The sequence below is a fragment of the Canis lupus genome, chromosome 2 (assembly GCF_003254725.2).
Source record: "Canis lupus dingo isolate Sandy chromosome 2, ASM325472v2, whole genome shotgun sequence".
Classification (NCBI taxonomy): domain Eukaryota; kingdom Metazoa; phylum Chordata; class Mammalia; order Carnivora; family Canidae; genus Canis; species Canis lupus.
In genome coordinates this window covers 57,726,265-57,739,885 of record NC_064244.1, presented here as the reverse complement: position 1 = coordinate 57,739,885, position 13,621 = coordinate 57,726,265, and the positions used below count along the sequence as shown (strand labels likewise).

The 13,621-nt window shown below is 42.6% G+C and overlaps 1 protein-coding gene across 6 annotated transcripts in view; it reads right to left on the bottom strand.

Moving 5' to 3' along the window:
* Positions 1-13,621, bottom strand: part of PSME3IP1 (proteasome activator subunit 3 interacting protein 1) — a 61,677-nt gene that overhangs the window by 22,336 nt on the left and 25,720 nt on the right. For 5 of the 6 annotated variants that reach the window (XM_025448215.3, XM_025448212.3, XM_035713623.2 and 2 more), the window contains 2 exons: positions 12,635-12,699; positions 4,123-4,893 (listed from right to left, as the gene is read on the bottom strand). In XM_025448215.3, coding sequence (XP_025304000.1) covers positions 4,676-4,893; positions 12,635-12,699 — 283 coding nt within the window. In that variant the 3' untranslated portion in view covers positions 4,123-4,675. Of the gene's footprint in view, positions 1-4,122; positions 4,894-12,634; positions 12,700-13,621 lie in introns of those variants that run through there. The other variant, XM_049104103.1, reaches the window with a different exon arrangement.

Genomic DNA, 13,621 nt, shown 5'->3' with positions numbered 1-13,621 from the left:
GGCTCTATGGGAGGAGACCCCAACATCTCTTGTTTCTTCCCCCTTCTCTGCTCAGGTTGGGTGGATCAGTCAAGCAAGCCCTCTCCCAATGGACTCAAGTTCACAGGGGAAAGGAATGCACCCAAACTCCTGACCAGGTCCAATCACCACTTAAGAAAAACAAAATAAGTCCTGGCATGTAATGTACAGCATGGTAACTATAGTTAATAATAATATTATACTGTATATCAAGAAAGCTGCCAAAAGCATAGATCTTAAAAGTCTCATCACAAGAAACATGGATGGACAATTTTGCAACACATACAAATACTGAATAAACTATACACCGGAAACTAATGTCAATATCTCAGTAAGGGTGTCTGAATGGCTCAGTTGGTTAAGAGTCTGCATTTGGCTCAGGTCATGATCCCAGGGTCTTGGGATGGGTCCTGGGATGGAGCCCCGCATCAGACTCCCTGCCTCTCCCTCTCAATCGCCCTGCCACTTCCCCTGCTTGTGCTGTCAATAAAACCTTTAAAAAAATAAAACTCAATAAAAACAAATGGAGCCTTGGTGATGCTGATTCTTGGCACATGGGTATAGCAAGCTGAAAAGTGAACGTGGAAATTGAAAAGATCCTTTCACCTTTGCATCACTACTGCCGAGGCCTGGGCAATAGCATTTGTTTAAAAGTTTCACTAAAACCATAGAAAGCCAGACTTAAAGGCTCTAATTAAAATTCTGGTTCTGTCAACTACCTGTGCAACCTCAGGCAAGTCACTAAACCACTATGAATTTCAATTTTCTCTATAAAAGGTAGAGAAGGGCTGCTTCACAGGACTTTTTTTTTTTTTTTAGGATGAAAGACACTGCAGTCTGCAAAAATAATCCACAAATGTCCCGAACAGTGCCAGGCACACACATAGCAGGCCCTCGGTACGGAATGAGTGAATGCAACAAATCCACATAAGGCACAATTATGTGCTTATTACTGAAATAGTAAGGGTGAGGCCCAGCCAATAGCTCAAGGTGATGGTTGTCTCTGGGTTTTGCTGCCCTTCTCTGTGAAGCTCTGAGGCTGGGCCACATCCTGCCTGTCACTGCTGTGACACTCCCATTCTCCCTAAACCATTGCTCCAACAGGTAAGGGAGCAAAATGCCAGCCCTTGCCAGCATCACTTTAAAGCATGAATGTGCAGCTGGCTTGTGTTCACCCTGTGACTACAAGGATGTTGCCAAGATTCTAGCCTCCCACTAAGCAGAACTTACATTCCATACTGTTATGCGTAAGTAGGCTGGGCACGCCAAAAAATCAAGACAAGACTCAGGTCCAAATGATGGTGCATTGCCACTGAGCTCTCCTTTTTGTTTTTCTGGAAGGGGCTTAAGACAACAGCTGAGCCATATACCCACGAGTAGGACACCCGAGCCAAGGAACCGGGTGTGCCTAAGCAATTAACATTTAGCTGAGAGGGAAGCATACAGCAGAAGCTGTTGGTTGTAGCTCTGACGACCAGATCTGACCCTTCATCATGTCAATGTTCTAGCTGCAACTGAGGAATGCCAGTAGGATGGGAAGACCCATCATAAATCACCACTAACAGAAGCTCTGGATACCCTACCCAGAAATGGAAAGCCAATAGTTAACAGGGCTACTGAGGATGGCTACTGTTACTGAGCACTCTGTGCCAGATCCCACACCAAGTACCTAATCCAGATTCTTTCACCCTCACTAGAAAGTTGGTATCATTATTCCTATTTATAAGGATGAAATGGAGGCCTAGAGAGATTAAGGACCTTGCCCAACTGACCCAGCTAGTAAAGGTCTGGTTCTAAGTTCATAACCACTACAGTATATCCAGGGAAGGGGGAACTATGCTTAGTTCCCAGGGAGAAGCAGAAGCAGTGAAGGAAGCCTTGGGCAAAAGCGGCTTGTCTTGGGTAGAAAGGAGGTAGCCAGAAGGGAAGAACAAGGTGGAGAGTGGAAGGAACAAGGATGCAAAGAGCTGGCCCAGGTCACCTCATTTGGGGACCAACTTCCAGTCTGAGGGACACCTGGGTGGCTCAGTGGTTGAGCATCTGCCTTCAGCTCAGGGTGTGATTCCGGGTCCTGGGATTGAGTCCTGCATCAGGCTCCTACGGCTATGTCTCTGTCTCTCTGTGTCTCTCATGAATAAATAAAATCTTAAAGAAAAAAAAAAAAAAAAAAACATGAGCCTGAAGCCAGCTGGTCTCTCCTCCTTGGTCCTGAGACCAGGGAAGGCATATGAAAGCAGATTGCCAGTCACTTCTCCAGGTCCAGTCACATCACCTCCCCTGCTTTTTATGATGACAAATGGATATTTTGAATTTTATGCTTTCTCCCCACCAAAGTGGGTAACAGGGCTGAAAAGTAGAAGTGGTTCAGAGGGTATAGTGGGACACAGGATAGATAATCCAGAAAGAACTGGCAATAGGCTTTCTCCCCTGCCTGGTTTAAGAGCTGTACGAATACTACCACTCAGGACAATGCAATCAGTTTAAAGCAACTCCCCCATACACACTTTGTCTTTAGCCTTTACTACCTAGTTATAAAACCCCAATTAATTTATTAAGGTCCGAGGGCTGCACTTTAGGGATTAAAGCAGTCCCTGTTTTTCCTCTATCCTTCTTTGGGTTTGAACCACACTGTCTATACCAGATGCTTTTCAAGGCTGCTTCCTCTACCAAGGAGACCAGGTCCTGCCCTGCTAGTCACGGTTCTACAGGACGTGTGTCTCCATTCCTCTCCATACCTCTACACCATCTCCATTCCTCTCCATATCTCTACACCACCAGGAACAATGAACATGATGACAAGATCACCAATGACTCTCAGCCTCTCCTGTGACACCACAGATTAGAAATCTCCATCTGAGGAGCCTCAACTTTAATACAATCTAGCTGTTATAGTAGATGGGGAGGGAGGTGGGAATGCAAGATCCAGTAAGGGAAAAGCAAGATCTTGTTCCCTGACAGGTGGATTAGCTTTCAAGTTAATGTACAGTTTTAATCCCTATAACCTTTTTCCCCAACAAAAACAGAGGCCATGAGGCATAGTGATGGCTTAAAAGTCAAACCACATAGAGATGGTGACTCTGACTCCTCAGTCTGCCTCCAAAATGATACGAAGTTGCTCTGGTAAGTGCTGTAAGAATGACAGCACAATCGCAGGAACAATGGAGCAGAGAAGCAGAAGGTGCCTACACAGTTTTACCTAATGGTACTGTTTGTTAGGATGGAGCTGATATGGCTGTGCTGCCAGTCAGCAACAATTAGCATAAGTGGCCCTGGAAAAAGGAAGGATTTACAAGGCATCACTTACGGGTGAAGGGAAGCCACCATCTGCTACTGGGCACCAGAGTGTCACTGCACTGGAAGGGGAAAAGCAGTGGGTTGGAGGAGATCCAGGGGCCTCTCTGCCCACATTAAAAATGAGTAGCTGCTCTGCCTGCCAGCATCACAGTGTCAACACATTCTGTGTGTGTCTCTCTCTGTCTCACACCCAAAGAAGTAGAAACAATTGACGTAGGAGCCCAGAGGAAGAGAGAACTGTACAGACTCATTCTCCTGAAGCAGAGGAGCCTACGGGTTTTTTTGTTTGTTTTTAAAGCCCATGCCTCCCTCTATCCTTAAGGCCTTCATACCTCATCTCCCTCTGCCCTGAAGGGAGAGCCTCTGCCTCCCTTTGCCTGCCTGCCTTCTCTGTATCTCTAGGTCTTGGCTGCTCACAGCCTTGAAGCTGCCCTGTGTGGGAAGGAAGAGGAGCAGGGGGGAGGAAAGGACAGGGCAGCACCTTTGGGCCAGAAAGGGCTCCCACAGTTAGAAGCCCCAACTATAAACGTACCAAACGGAGAGGGGCCTCGACACAGCAGAGTCGAGTCAGATAATGCAGATGTGTCCCAATGGTTGGCACTCAGGATTCCAGATGCTACTAGAAATAGGTCATCTTGTCTATATCCCTACCAGCACTTCTGCTTTCTGGCCATGATGAAATAAGATCTATGTTTGTCTCCTTAAGGTTTAGGGTCTTAGGTGGCATTGAATGGGGGGAGGAGAAGGAGAAGGAAGAATAAAGAAAAACTTCACAATGAGTGACAAGCGTTAAGTGACACCCCCGGCAGATGTAGTTTATAATCTTTACTTAATCACACAACATCAAGAATTGGTTAGTTCCAAAGGAGCGCACCAGTTCATCACCTGGGCCCCTCCTCCCCCCACCCCCTGACATGCTCCACAACGCAGTACAACCACATGGTGTGTTCAGCTAGAATCGAAAGTTTAAATGATACCTGTCCAATAACTGCCCTTGCTTCTCTGTGCTGTCGGGCAAGAAAAAAAAAAAGAAGAAAACAAGAAGCAACACAATCCAAACACTTGGCACACCAGCGGGTGCCTGTGTTCCCAGGGCATTTTCAGTGGAATTTCTGCTGAGCCCGGGCCCCCACCGCAGCAGTGAGGAAGGAGGTGGCAGGACAGGTTTGGACATCTGCACTGGAGTAGAAAGAAACCAAACACAAGCTGGGCCACAGGTAGATTCTGGCACACTTTTAGATAAGGTTAAAAACGTCATGGTGTGCACAGGAAGCGGGCAAAGGAGTTCCGAGGGAGGTAATACCCGGAGGCAGAACGAACCATCCGGTCTACTCTTGGGCAGGAGCTCTGAAGGACACAGGAGCTAGGGGGCCTCGAGGAAGGTGTTGGTTCGGAAGATGGAGGAGACAATCTTGCCAGTGGCGTTGATAGTGCCTTCACTGTCTGAGCTGGACTCAGAGTCACTGCTCCCGGAGTAGGCGCCCAAGCCTGGGAGGATGCCGATGCAGACTGCAGCGGACGGGCAGTGGATGGAAGGGGCACTCAGGGATGTGCTGCCAAGAGACACGCAGGACGGGGCTTCTGCAAGACAGGAGGAAGGGCTGTGATTTCACCACCTTTCCCAGAGCTGGCAGCGTACTTTCCATGCACCAGGCACTTCACGCACTTCACCCGGCGCTTTACAGTGAAGGCCTGACCACTGTATGAAGGCAACACTACTGGCATCCACATCAGGTGGCTCCATGCCTTTTTACCATTGCAAAAACTGAAGCCATGCTCAGAGAACATTTTAAGATGGTGCAGAATGTGACCAAGTGGCTAGGGTTCTTTCTGTCCTGGGAAACCCAGAGCCACTGCAGTACCTCAGGGATGGGAAACGCCTCAATCTAGGGAATGTGGGGACTTGATGGTGAAAGGAAAAATTAAGGCCCCTACTCCACCTTTCTCATTGCCTCCAAATGTTTCCAGCCTCAATCACTACGACAACCTGATGTGTAGGTAACCTCCATTTTACTGTGGAGGGAAGCCAAATGACTAGGCCAAGGTTAAAGGCCAGTTAGAGTAAAAAATGTTAAACCAAATAGGAATCAAAAAAATTGGGACACCTAGGGGATCCATGGGTGGCTCGGCAGTTTAGCGCCTGCCTTCAGCCCAGGGTGTGATCCTGGAGTCCCGGGATCAAGTCCCGCATCGGGCTCCCTGCAGGGAGCCTGCTTCTCCCTCTGTTCTGTCTCTGCCTCTGTCTCTCTCTTTCTGTCTCTCATAAATAAATAAAATCTCAAAAAAAAAAATTCAGCATTTGAAAAAAGCATAAACTTGGGAGAATAAACAATCTATAAGGAGGTAACGTATGGAGAATATGCATCTTCATATGTCGCTGAGGAAATGCAGGGCAGTTTGGCCACGTCCTTCAAACTTAAATAGGGTACAAATGAGAACACTCCCTGTAGCACTGTTGATAGCAGCAACCAAAAGGTTAAGAGGGGATCTATTCAACCATAAAGAAGAGTAAAGCCTCTGTTTTCTGGTATGGAATGATCTCCAAGATACTATGCTCCATGAAAGAGGCAAGGGTATGTGTAAGCTACGGTCTGTGGGGAGGGGACATACCCAAAGACACGCATGATAACAACTGAGTCAATATATACAATTGCCTTGGGGAGGTCAGTTGAGTGGCTGGGGAACAGAGGAGACTTAACTTTTTACTCCATTTCTTTTTTCTGTTTTGAATTTCCTATTGTGTGCATATACTACCTCAGATACTTTTTTAGAAAAGTAAAGCAAAAGTTCAAAGAGCATCATCATCTACTTAGAGAGGAATAGTGTCACATTCTCTAACCCCAAGGGTGTCCCTGTGTTACAGCCAGGAAGGCTATAAAAGAATGGACAGTCTAATGATGAGGACTGCTTGTCTTATTCTCTAACTGTAAGCCTCTTGAGGGCAAGGGCTCTTTTTTCACCTCTCTGTCCCCTGGGCATTCAGCATGAGGCCTCGCACAGAGCAGATCAGTATTCACGATGTGTTAAAGACATTTTACCAAATTTCATTACAAATAGCTAAATTTAGGGGTGGTAGTGGTGAAAACTAAGGACAAAACATCAAACCGTATACCATTCATTACTTGAACATTCATTGATTATTTTCACAAATATAGTGACACTTTCAGTATTCTATTAGAAATATTTGGTTGTTAAAAAAAAAAAAAAAAAAAAGCCTGGTATAAGGGTATGAATCAGTCACTCAGAAAAGTAATTTATGTGAAGCTGTTCAATGAGATGTCATTTTATTAAGTATTTCAAGGACCCTCCCGAACAATCTAGATTCCAGCTCAGGTCATGATCAGGTCATGAGATCAAGCCCTGCATTGGGCTCTACGTTCAGCAGGAAGTCTACCTGAGAGTCTCTCTCCTCTGCCTCTCCCCCCCTTAAATGAATAAATAAATCTTAAAAAAAAAAAAAAGAAACAAAACCAAAGAATCTGGACCACGGTGGCATCAGCAGAGTTTAAGCCAAAAGACCAAATCTCCCAATAATCTAGGTTTCAAGAAAGAAAAGAGACTGCAATTCTGACAAATTTCATTCCAAAAATAGTTACACTGTCCAAAGAGAACAAAATGGTGCCCTCTGATCTCACCCATTTGGTGAAGTTTCCTGCCAACTTCTGCATTTGCAAGACCACGCTGTCATACCAAATTAATACCGAAAATTACTAATAGAAAATGTTCTTGGGATTCAAACAGATGCGTGACTTGAGAGTCAATGGGACCAACTGTGCATTCATTCACTGGCTCTGCTTGGAGCTTAAGTCTGAGCTTCCAGTGGGGGAAGTCTGAATCTCTACTAGGGTCACAGAAGTATCTTCTGGGAGGACTAAAGGGGCAAAGCTTTCTACTGCCAAGGACAAGACTCTCAAGCAAGCTTTCAGGAGATATTCTTCCTGTGGGGCCTTAGCTTCCAGCAAAAGAGGATATTTCATGTCCAGCTGTAAGAATGCTGCTGTGAGAATGGAAGGGGATGACAAAGATTTTAAAAGGTGGCTCTGAAACATGGTGTCTGCCTGAGATAGTTTAAAAAAAAAAACCACACAAGTTTTCCTTTCTACTGACTGATGCGAATAATTCCTACAAGGAACTGAGTACCAGATACAGGGCTACTGGCTAACTAGTTGAAGTACATTTAAGATTTCTATAAAGTTTTATATACGTATGTGTACACAAACACAATATACACTTAATCCTACTTAAGCAGCCAGTTTAAAAGTTTTCTATACATTAAAAAGACATCAGTGAAATGGAGCTCCTATAAGAATATAAACTGGGATAACTTCTTTTCAGGGTAATTTTGCAATATTTATCCTTTTTTTTTTTAAGATTTTATTCATTTATTCACGAGAGACACAGAGAGAGAGGCAGACACATAGACAGAGGGAGAAGCAGGCTCCTTGCAAAGAGCCCGACCCCAGGATTACAACCCTAGCCAAAGGCAGATGCTCAACCGCTGAGCCACCCAGGAGTCCCAGTGGCTTTTTTTTTTTTTTTTATAGATTTTATTTATTCATGAGAGAGAGAGAGAAACAGAGAGAGACAGAGACACAGGTAGAGAGAGAAGCAGGCTCCATGCAGGAAGCCTGATGTGGGACTCAATCCCGGGCCACCCAGGTGTCCCACGGCAATATTTATCTAAATTACAAATATATATCCTCTCTGCCCTAGTAATTCTTTTAAGTATTTAACTTAATATATCATGAAAGTGACAAATGATGCACATACAAAGTTAAATACCATAACAGAGAAAAAATGGAAACAATCTAAATATTCATCATAAAAAATAGGATAGGGGTACCTGGTGGTTCAGTTAAGCATTCAACTCCTAATTCTGGCTCAGGACATGATCTCAGGGTCATGATATCGATCCCTGCATTGGGCTCTAGGCTTAATGAGGAGTCTGCTTGAGATTCTTTCTCTCCCCCTCTACCCCTACCCCTACCCTAACTTGCATGAGAGCTCTTTCTCATAATCTCTTTCTCTAAAATAAATAAATTTTTTAAAAAAATAGAACATAAGGAAACCTTGGTGGCTCAGTGGTTGAGCAACTGTCTTTGGCTCAGGTTGTGATCCTGGAGTCCTAGAATTGAGTTCCACATCAGGCTCCCTGCAGGGAGCTGGCTTCTCTTTCAGCCTATGTCTCTGCCTCTCTCTCTCTGTGTCTCTCATGAAAAAAATCAATAAAATCTTTAAAAATATATAAAATAAAAAGGAAGAACTTCTTATAGGTCAAATGAGACATGATAGCCCATTGTAAAGATGCCATATGATAGCAATATTCCCAGATTGATCACCAGATTCAAATAATCCCCATCAAAATCCCAACTGCCTTTTTTATTGAAAGTGACAAGTTGATCCCAAAATTCATATGGAAATGCAAGAGACCTCGAATAACCAAAATGACCCTGAAAGAGAACAAAGTTGGGAGGACTCATACTTCCCAATTTCAGAACTTGCTACAAGACTATAGCAATCAAGAAGACTGTGTCGTAAGGGCATAAGGACAGAAAACATAGATCAACGGAAGAGAAAAGAGAAGTCTAGCTTAAATAAACCCTTTGGGCACCTGGGTGGCTTCAGTTGGTTAAGCGTTTGGCTTCTGCTCAGGTCATGATCTCAGGATTCTGGGATTGAACCCCACATCAGGCTCTCTGTTCAGCAGGGAGTCTGCTTCTCCCTCTCCCTCTAACCCTCCTCCCCAAGTGTACTCTCACTCTCTGTCTCAAATAAATGAATAAAATATTTAAATTATTAAATTTAAATAATTTAAATTATTAAATTATTTAAATTTAATAAGCAAACCCATACATGTTGGTCAACTGATTTTCAGCAAAAGTGCCATGAAAGTTCAGTTTTGAAAAAATAGTCTTTTCAACAAATGTTGCTGGGTCAACTGGATATACATACAGAATGAAAAGAATCCCTACTTCAAATCATACACAAAAAATAACTCAAAAAGGATCACAGGGCACCTGGGTGGCTCAGTGGTTGAGCATCTGCCTTTGGCTCACGTCATGATGCCAGGGTCCTGGGATCAAGTCTCACATCAGGCTCCCCATAGAGAGCCTGCTTCTCCCTCTGCACATATCTCTGCCTCTGTGTCTCTCATGAATACATAAACAATTTTTTTAAAAAATGGATCAGGGCAGCCCCGGTGGCTCAGCAGTTTAGTTGCCGCCTTTAGCTCAGGGTGTGATCCTGGAGACCCAGGATCGAGTCCCATGTCAGGCTCCCTGAATGGAGCCTGTTTCTCCCTCTGCCTATGTCTCTGCCTCTCTCTCTCTCTTTCTCTCTCTCTCTCATGAATAAATAAATAAAATCTTTAAAAAGAAAGAAAAGGATGAAAGACCAAAATGTAAGAGCTAAAACCATAAAACTAAGAAAACATGTAAGTTTTCATGACCATGGATTAGGCAATGGTTTCTTAGATAGGACACCTAAAGCACAAGCAAAACAAAGAAAAAATAAATTAGATGTCCTCAAAATTTAAATTTTTTGTGCTCCAAAGGACTCTATCAAGAAAATGAAAATACAACCAGCAGTATTTGTAACACTGACAACTCAACAATAAAAAGACAAGTAACCCAACTTAAAAATAGGCTCAGGATTTGAGTAAATATTTCTCCAAAGAAGATATACAAATGACCAATAAGTACATGGTGCTCTCATCATTAGTCATTAGGGAAATGAGATAACATTTCATACTCACAAAGATGAACAGAATAAAAAAAGATAATACCAACTGTTGATAAGGATTTAAAGAAACTGGAACCTTCATATACTGCTAATAGAATGTAGAAATGGTGTAGCTGCTTGGAAAAACAATTTGACAGTTCCTCAAAAAGTCAACCATACAAACACAGTTACCATATGACCTAGAAATTCCATTCCTAGGTATTTACCTAAGAGAACTGAAAATAGTTGTTCACATAAAAACTTATACATGAATGTTCATAGCAGCATCATTCAGAATAGCAAAAAACAACCATTTGAACAACCCAAATGCCCATCAACTGATTACTGGACAAAACAAAATGCAGCATACCACACAATGGAATAGTAATCAGCTGTAAAAAGTGTGGATGCATACTACAACATGGATATTTTCACTATCATTGTAAAGTGAAAAGAAGCTAGAAACAAAATGCCACATACTGCATGATTTCATTTATATGAAATGTCCAGAAAAGACAAATCCATAGAGAAAAGTAGGTAAGTGGTTGCCAGTAGCTAGGAAGAGGGAAGAATGGGCAGTCACTGTTAAGGGACATGGGGCCTCTTTCTGGGGTGATAAAAACGTTTTGGAATTAAATAGTGGTGATGAATACACATTCCTGTGAACATACTAAAAACCACTGTATTGTGTCCTTTAAAAACAATGAATTTTTATGGTATGTGAATTATATATCAATATTTTTGTAAAAGCCATATAGGCCAAATACAATGTATGTCTGATCCTTGCTTGGATTCTGATTTTTTTTTAATTTTCAAGAAAAAAAAATATGAGAAAATTGGGGAAAAAGAATACTAATTTGCTATCCAATAATATTTAGAAATTACTGTAATTATTTTAGGTGTGATGTTATTGTAATCATGTTAAAAAAAACAAAGAACCCTTATTTTTAGGGATACATATAGAAGAATTACTGACAAAACAATATAACGTCTGGTATTTGCCTCAAAACACTACAGCTGAATAGACATAAATAAGACTGGATAGGTGTTAAAAATTATTGAAGCTACATGATGGGGTTCATTATCCTATCTCAACCTCCAGCTATGTTTTAAGCTACCTATAATAAAAACATTTCTTAATTTTAAAAGAATATAATTGCTTATACATACATACAATAACTCTGGATATATACCTAAGAAATGTATAATACTGTTTCCCTCTGGAAAGGAGAATTGGATGGAAGAGGATATATATGTAGAAGGGGGACTCTTCACTCAATGTTCTTTTTAAAAGTAAATTCTAGGGGGTGCCTGCATGGCTCACTTGGTTAAGCCTTTGACTCCTGATTTCAGCTCACGTTCAGCTCCACACTCTACAATGGGCTCCACACCCAGCCTGTCTCTCTGCTTCTCTTTTTAATATTGTCTCTCTCCCTTTCCCCTTCTCACCCCATCTCCCTCTCTTAAAAAAATAAACTCTAAGAGCAAAAAGTTATTAGCAATAGCTACCATTACCGATGCTCAGCAGATATATTATTTTTCATTTTTAAAAGTTTTTATTTAGGGCAGCCCGGGTGGCTCAGCGGTTTAGCGCCTGCCTGCAGCCCAGGGCGTGATCCTGGAGACCCGGGATCCAGTCCCGCATTGGGATCCCTGCATGGAGCCTGCTTCTCCCTCTGTGTCTCTGCCTCTTTTTCTTTCTGTGTCTCTCATGAATAAATAAAATCTTAAAAAAAAAAAAAAAAAGTTTTTATTTAAATTCCAGTTAGTTGCCAGATACATTATTTTAAAATATCCACTGTTTTTTGAGAGAGAAATAAATGTAAGCCCTCTTTTATAGATGACCCATTGAGTTTAGCACAGAGTCTCAATCCCACAGAGTCAGGGATAGAACTAAAAACACTCTTGAATTTCTCATCCCTGAATCAGCCCTCAGAACACTCACTTTTCACTTAGAACTTTGTGCCACTTAACACAGTGCCAGATTTTTTTTTTTAAAGATTTTATTTATTTATTCATGAGAGACACAGAGAGAGAGAGAGAGAGAGGCAGAGACACAGGAAGAGGGAGAAGCAGGCTCCATGCAGGGAGCCTGATGTGGGATTCGATCCCAGGTCTCCAGGATCACACCCTGAGCCAAAGGCAGGCGCCAAACCACTGAGCCACCCAGGGATCCCCACAGTGCCAGATTTGATTGCATACAAGTATTCACCAAAGAAAGTGTACTTCTGGAGACTATATTAGGCTTCTAGCCTCAATCCAATCCAACCATCAGCAAGAGCCAGGCATTCTACCTCTCACTGGTTGCCATCCAGGTGAAATCAAGAAACTTGACATTTGGGGGAGACAGAAAAAAACATTTTGTGAGCAGGGCTTTGGCTTTGTAAGTACTTCTGGGAGATCACAATTGTCATTTATCAAATTCCACTGGTTTCTACCATACTGGTTGGTAAGGCAGCTGACATACTGTTGGTTATAAGTCCTGCCTGGTAGAAAAAGGCTTGCTTAGAGATCCATGCATTCCTTCATAGATACAATGCAGTCCAGCCCTGTACTATGGTTCATGTGTATTATGAATAGTGAAATGGAAGCTGCCACCTACCTTGACTCTTGTCATCTGGGCCAGGGTCCGATTTCAGTCTTTTCACACTGTTGCCACTCTCTGAACTGTTAACAAAAAATATGGTAATTTGAGCTACTTCCAATCTCAGGGATTAAAACTTTGGGAATCAGGAGCTCCAATAACCATTCATATGGGTCTTAGGTAGCCTCAGAGAACTGGGGTAGTCTGAAATAAAAAGTCTTCATTTCAGGTTCTTGATCTCCTTTCAGTTATATTATTCTTATAAAGACAACTTAAACCCCTGGCCAATTCAAGGAGTGAAGCATTCTATCTTCAAGCAACACCTAAACTTCAGATTCTTTGTTGTCCTTAACATTCATCTTAGTTAGGATCACAGATAGATTTCAGGAATATACAGACACATTCATACATGACAAAAATTTAGTTAAGTTCTTAAACATGAACTCCTCCTCTTAGTGACATGCTGGAAATTCTGAAAGTTGGGGATCCCTGGATGGCTTAGTGGCTTGGAGCCTGCCTTCGGCCCAGGGCATGATTCTGGAGTCCCAGGATCAAGTCTCACGTCAGGTTCCCTGCATGGAGCCTGCTTCTCCCTCTGCCTGGGTCTTTGCCTTCTGCCTCTCTCTCTCTGTGTCTCTCTCATGAATAAATAAATAAAATCTTAAAAAAAAAAAAAAGAAATTCTGAAAGTCACTCAAAAGACCTTCACTGAAAGACTAAGAATGTACTTCCCTTGCTGTGTAGCTTAGAAAAGGCATAATAATAATACCTCCAGATCCACCATTACTGCTAATATTTAGGGTAGTCAAGAAAAACATAAAAAGGGATCCCTGGTGGCTCAGCGGTTTAGCGCCTGCCTTCAGCCCAGGGTGTGATTCTGGAGTCCTGGAGTCCAGGGATCGAGTTCCACATTGGGCTCCCTGCAGGGAGCCTACTTCTCCCTCTGCCTGTGTCTCTGCCTCTCTCTCTCATTCTCTCTCTCTCTCTGATAAATAAATAAATAAT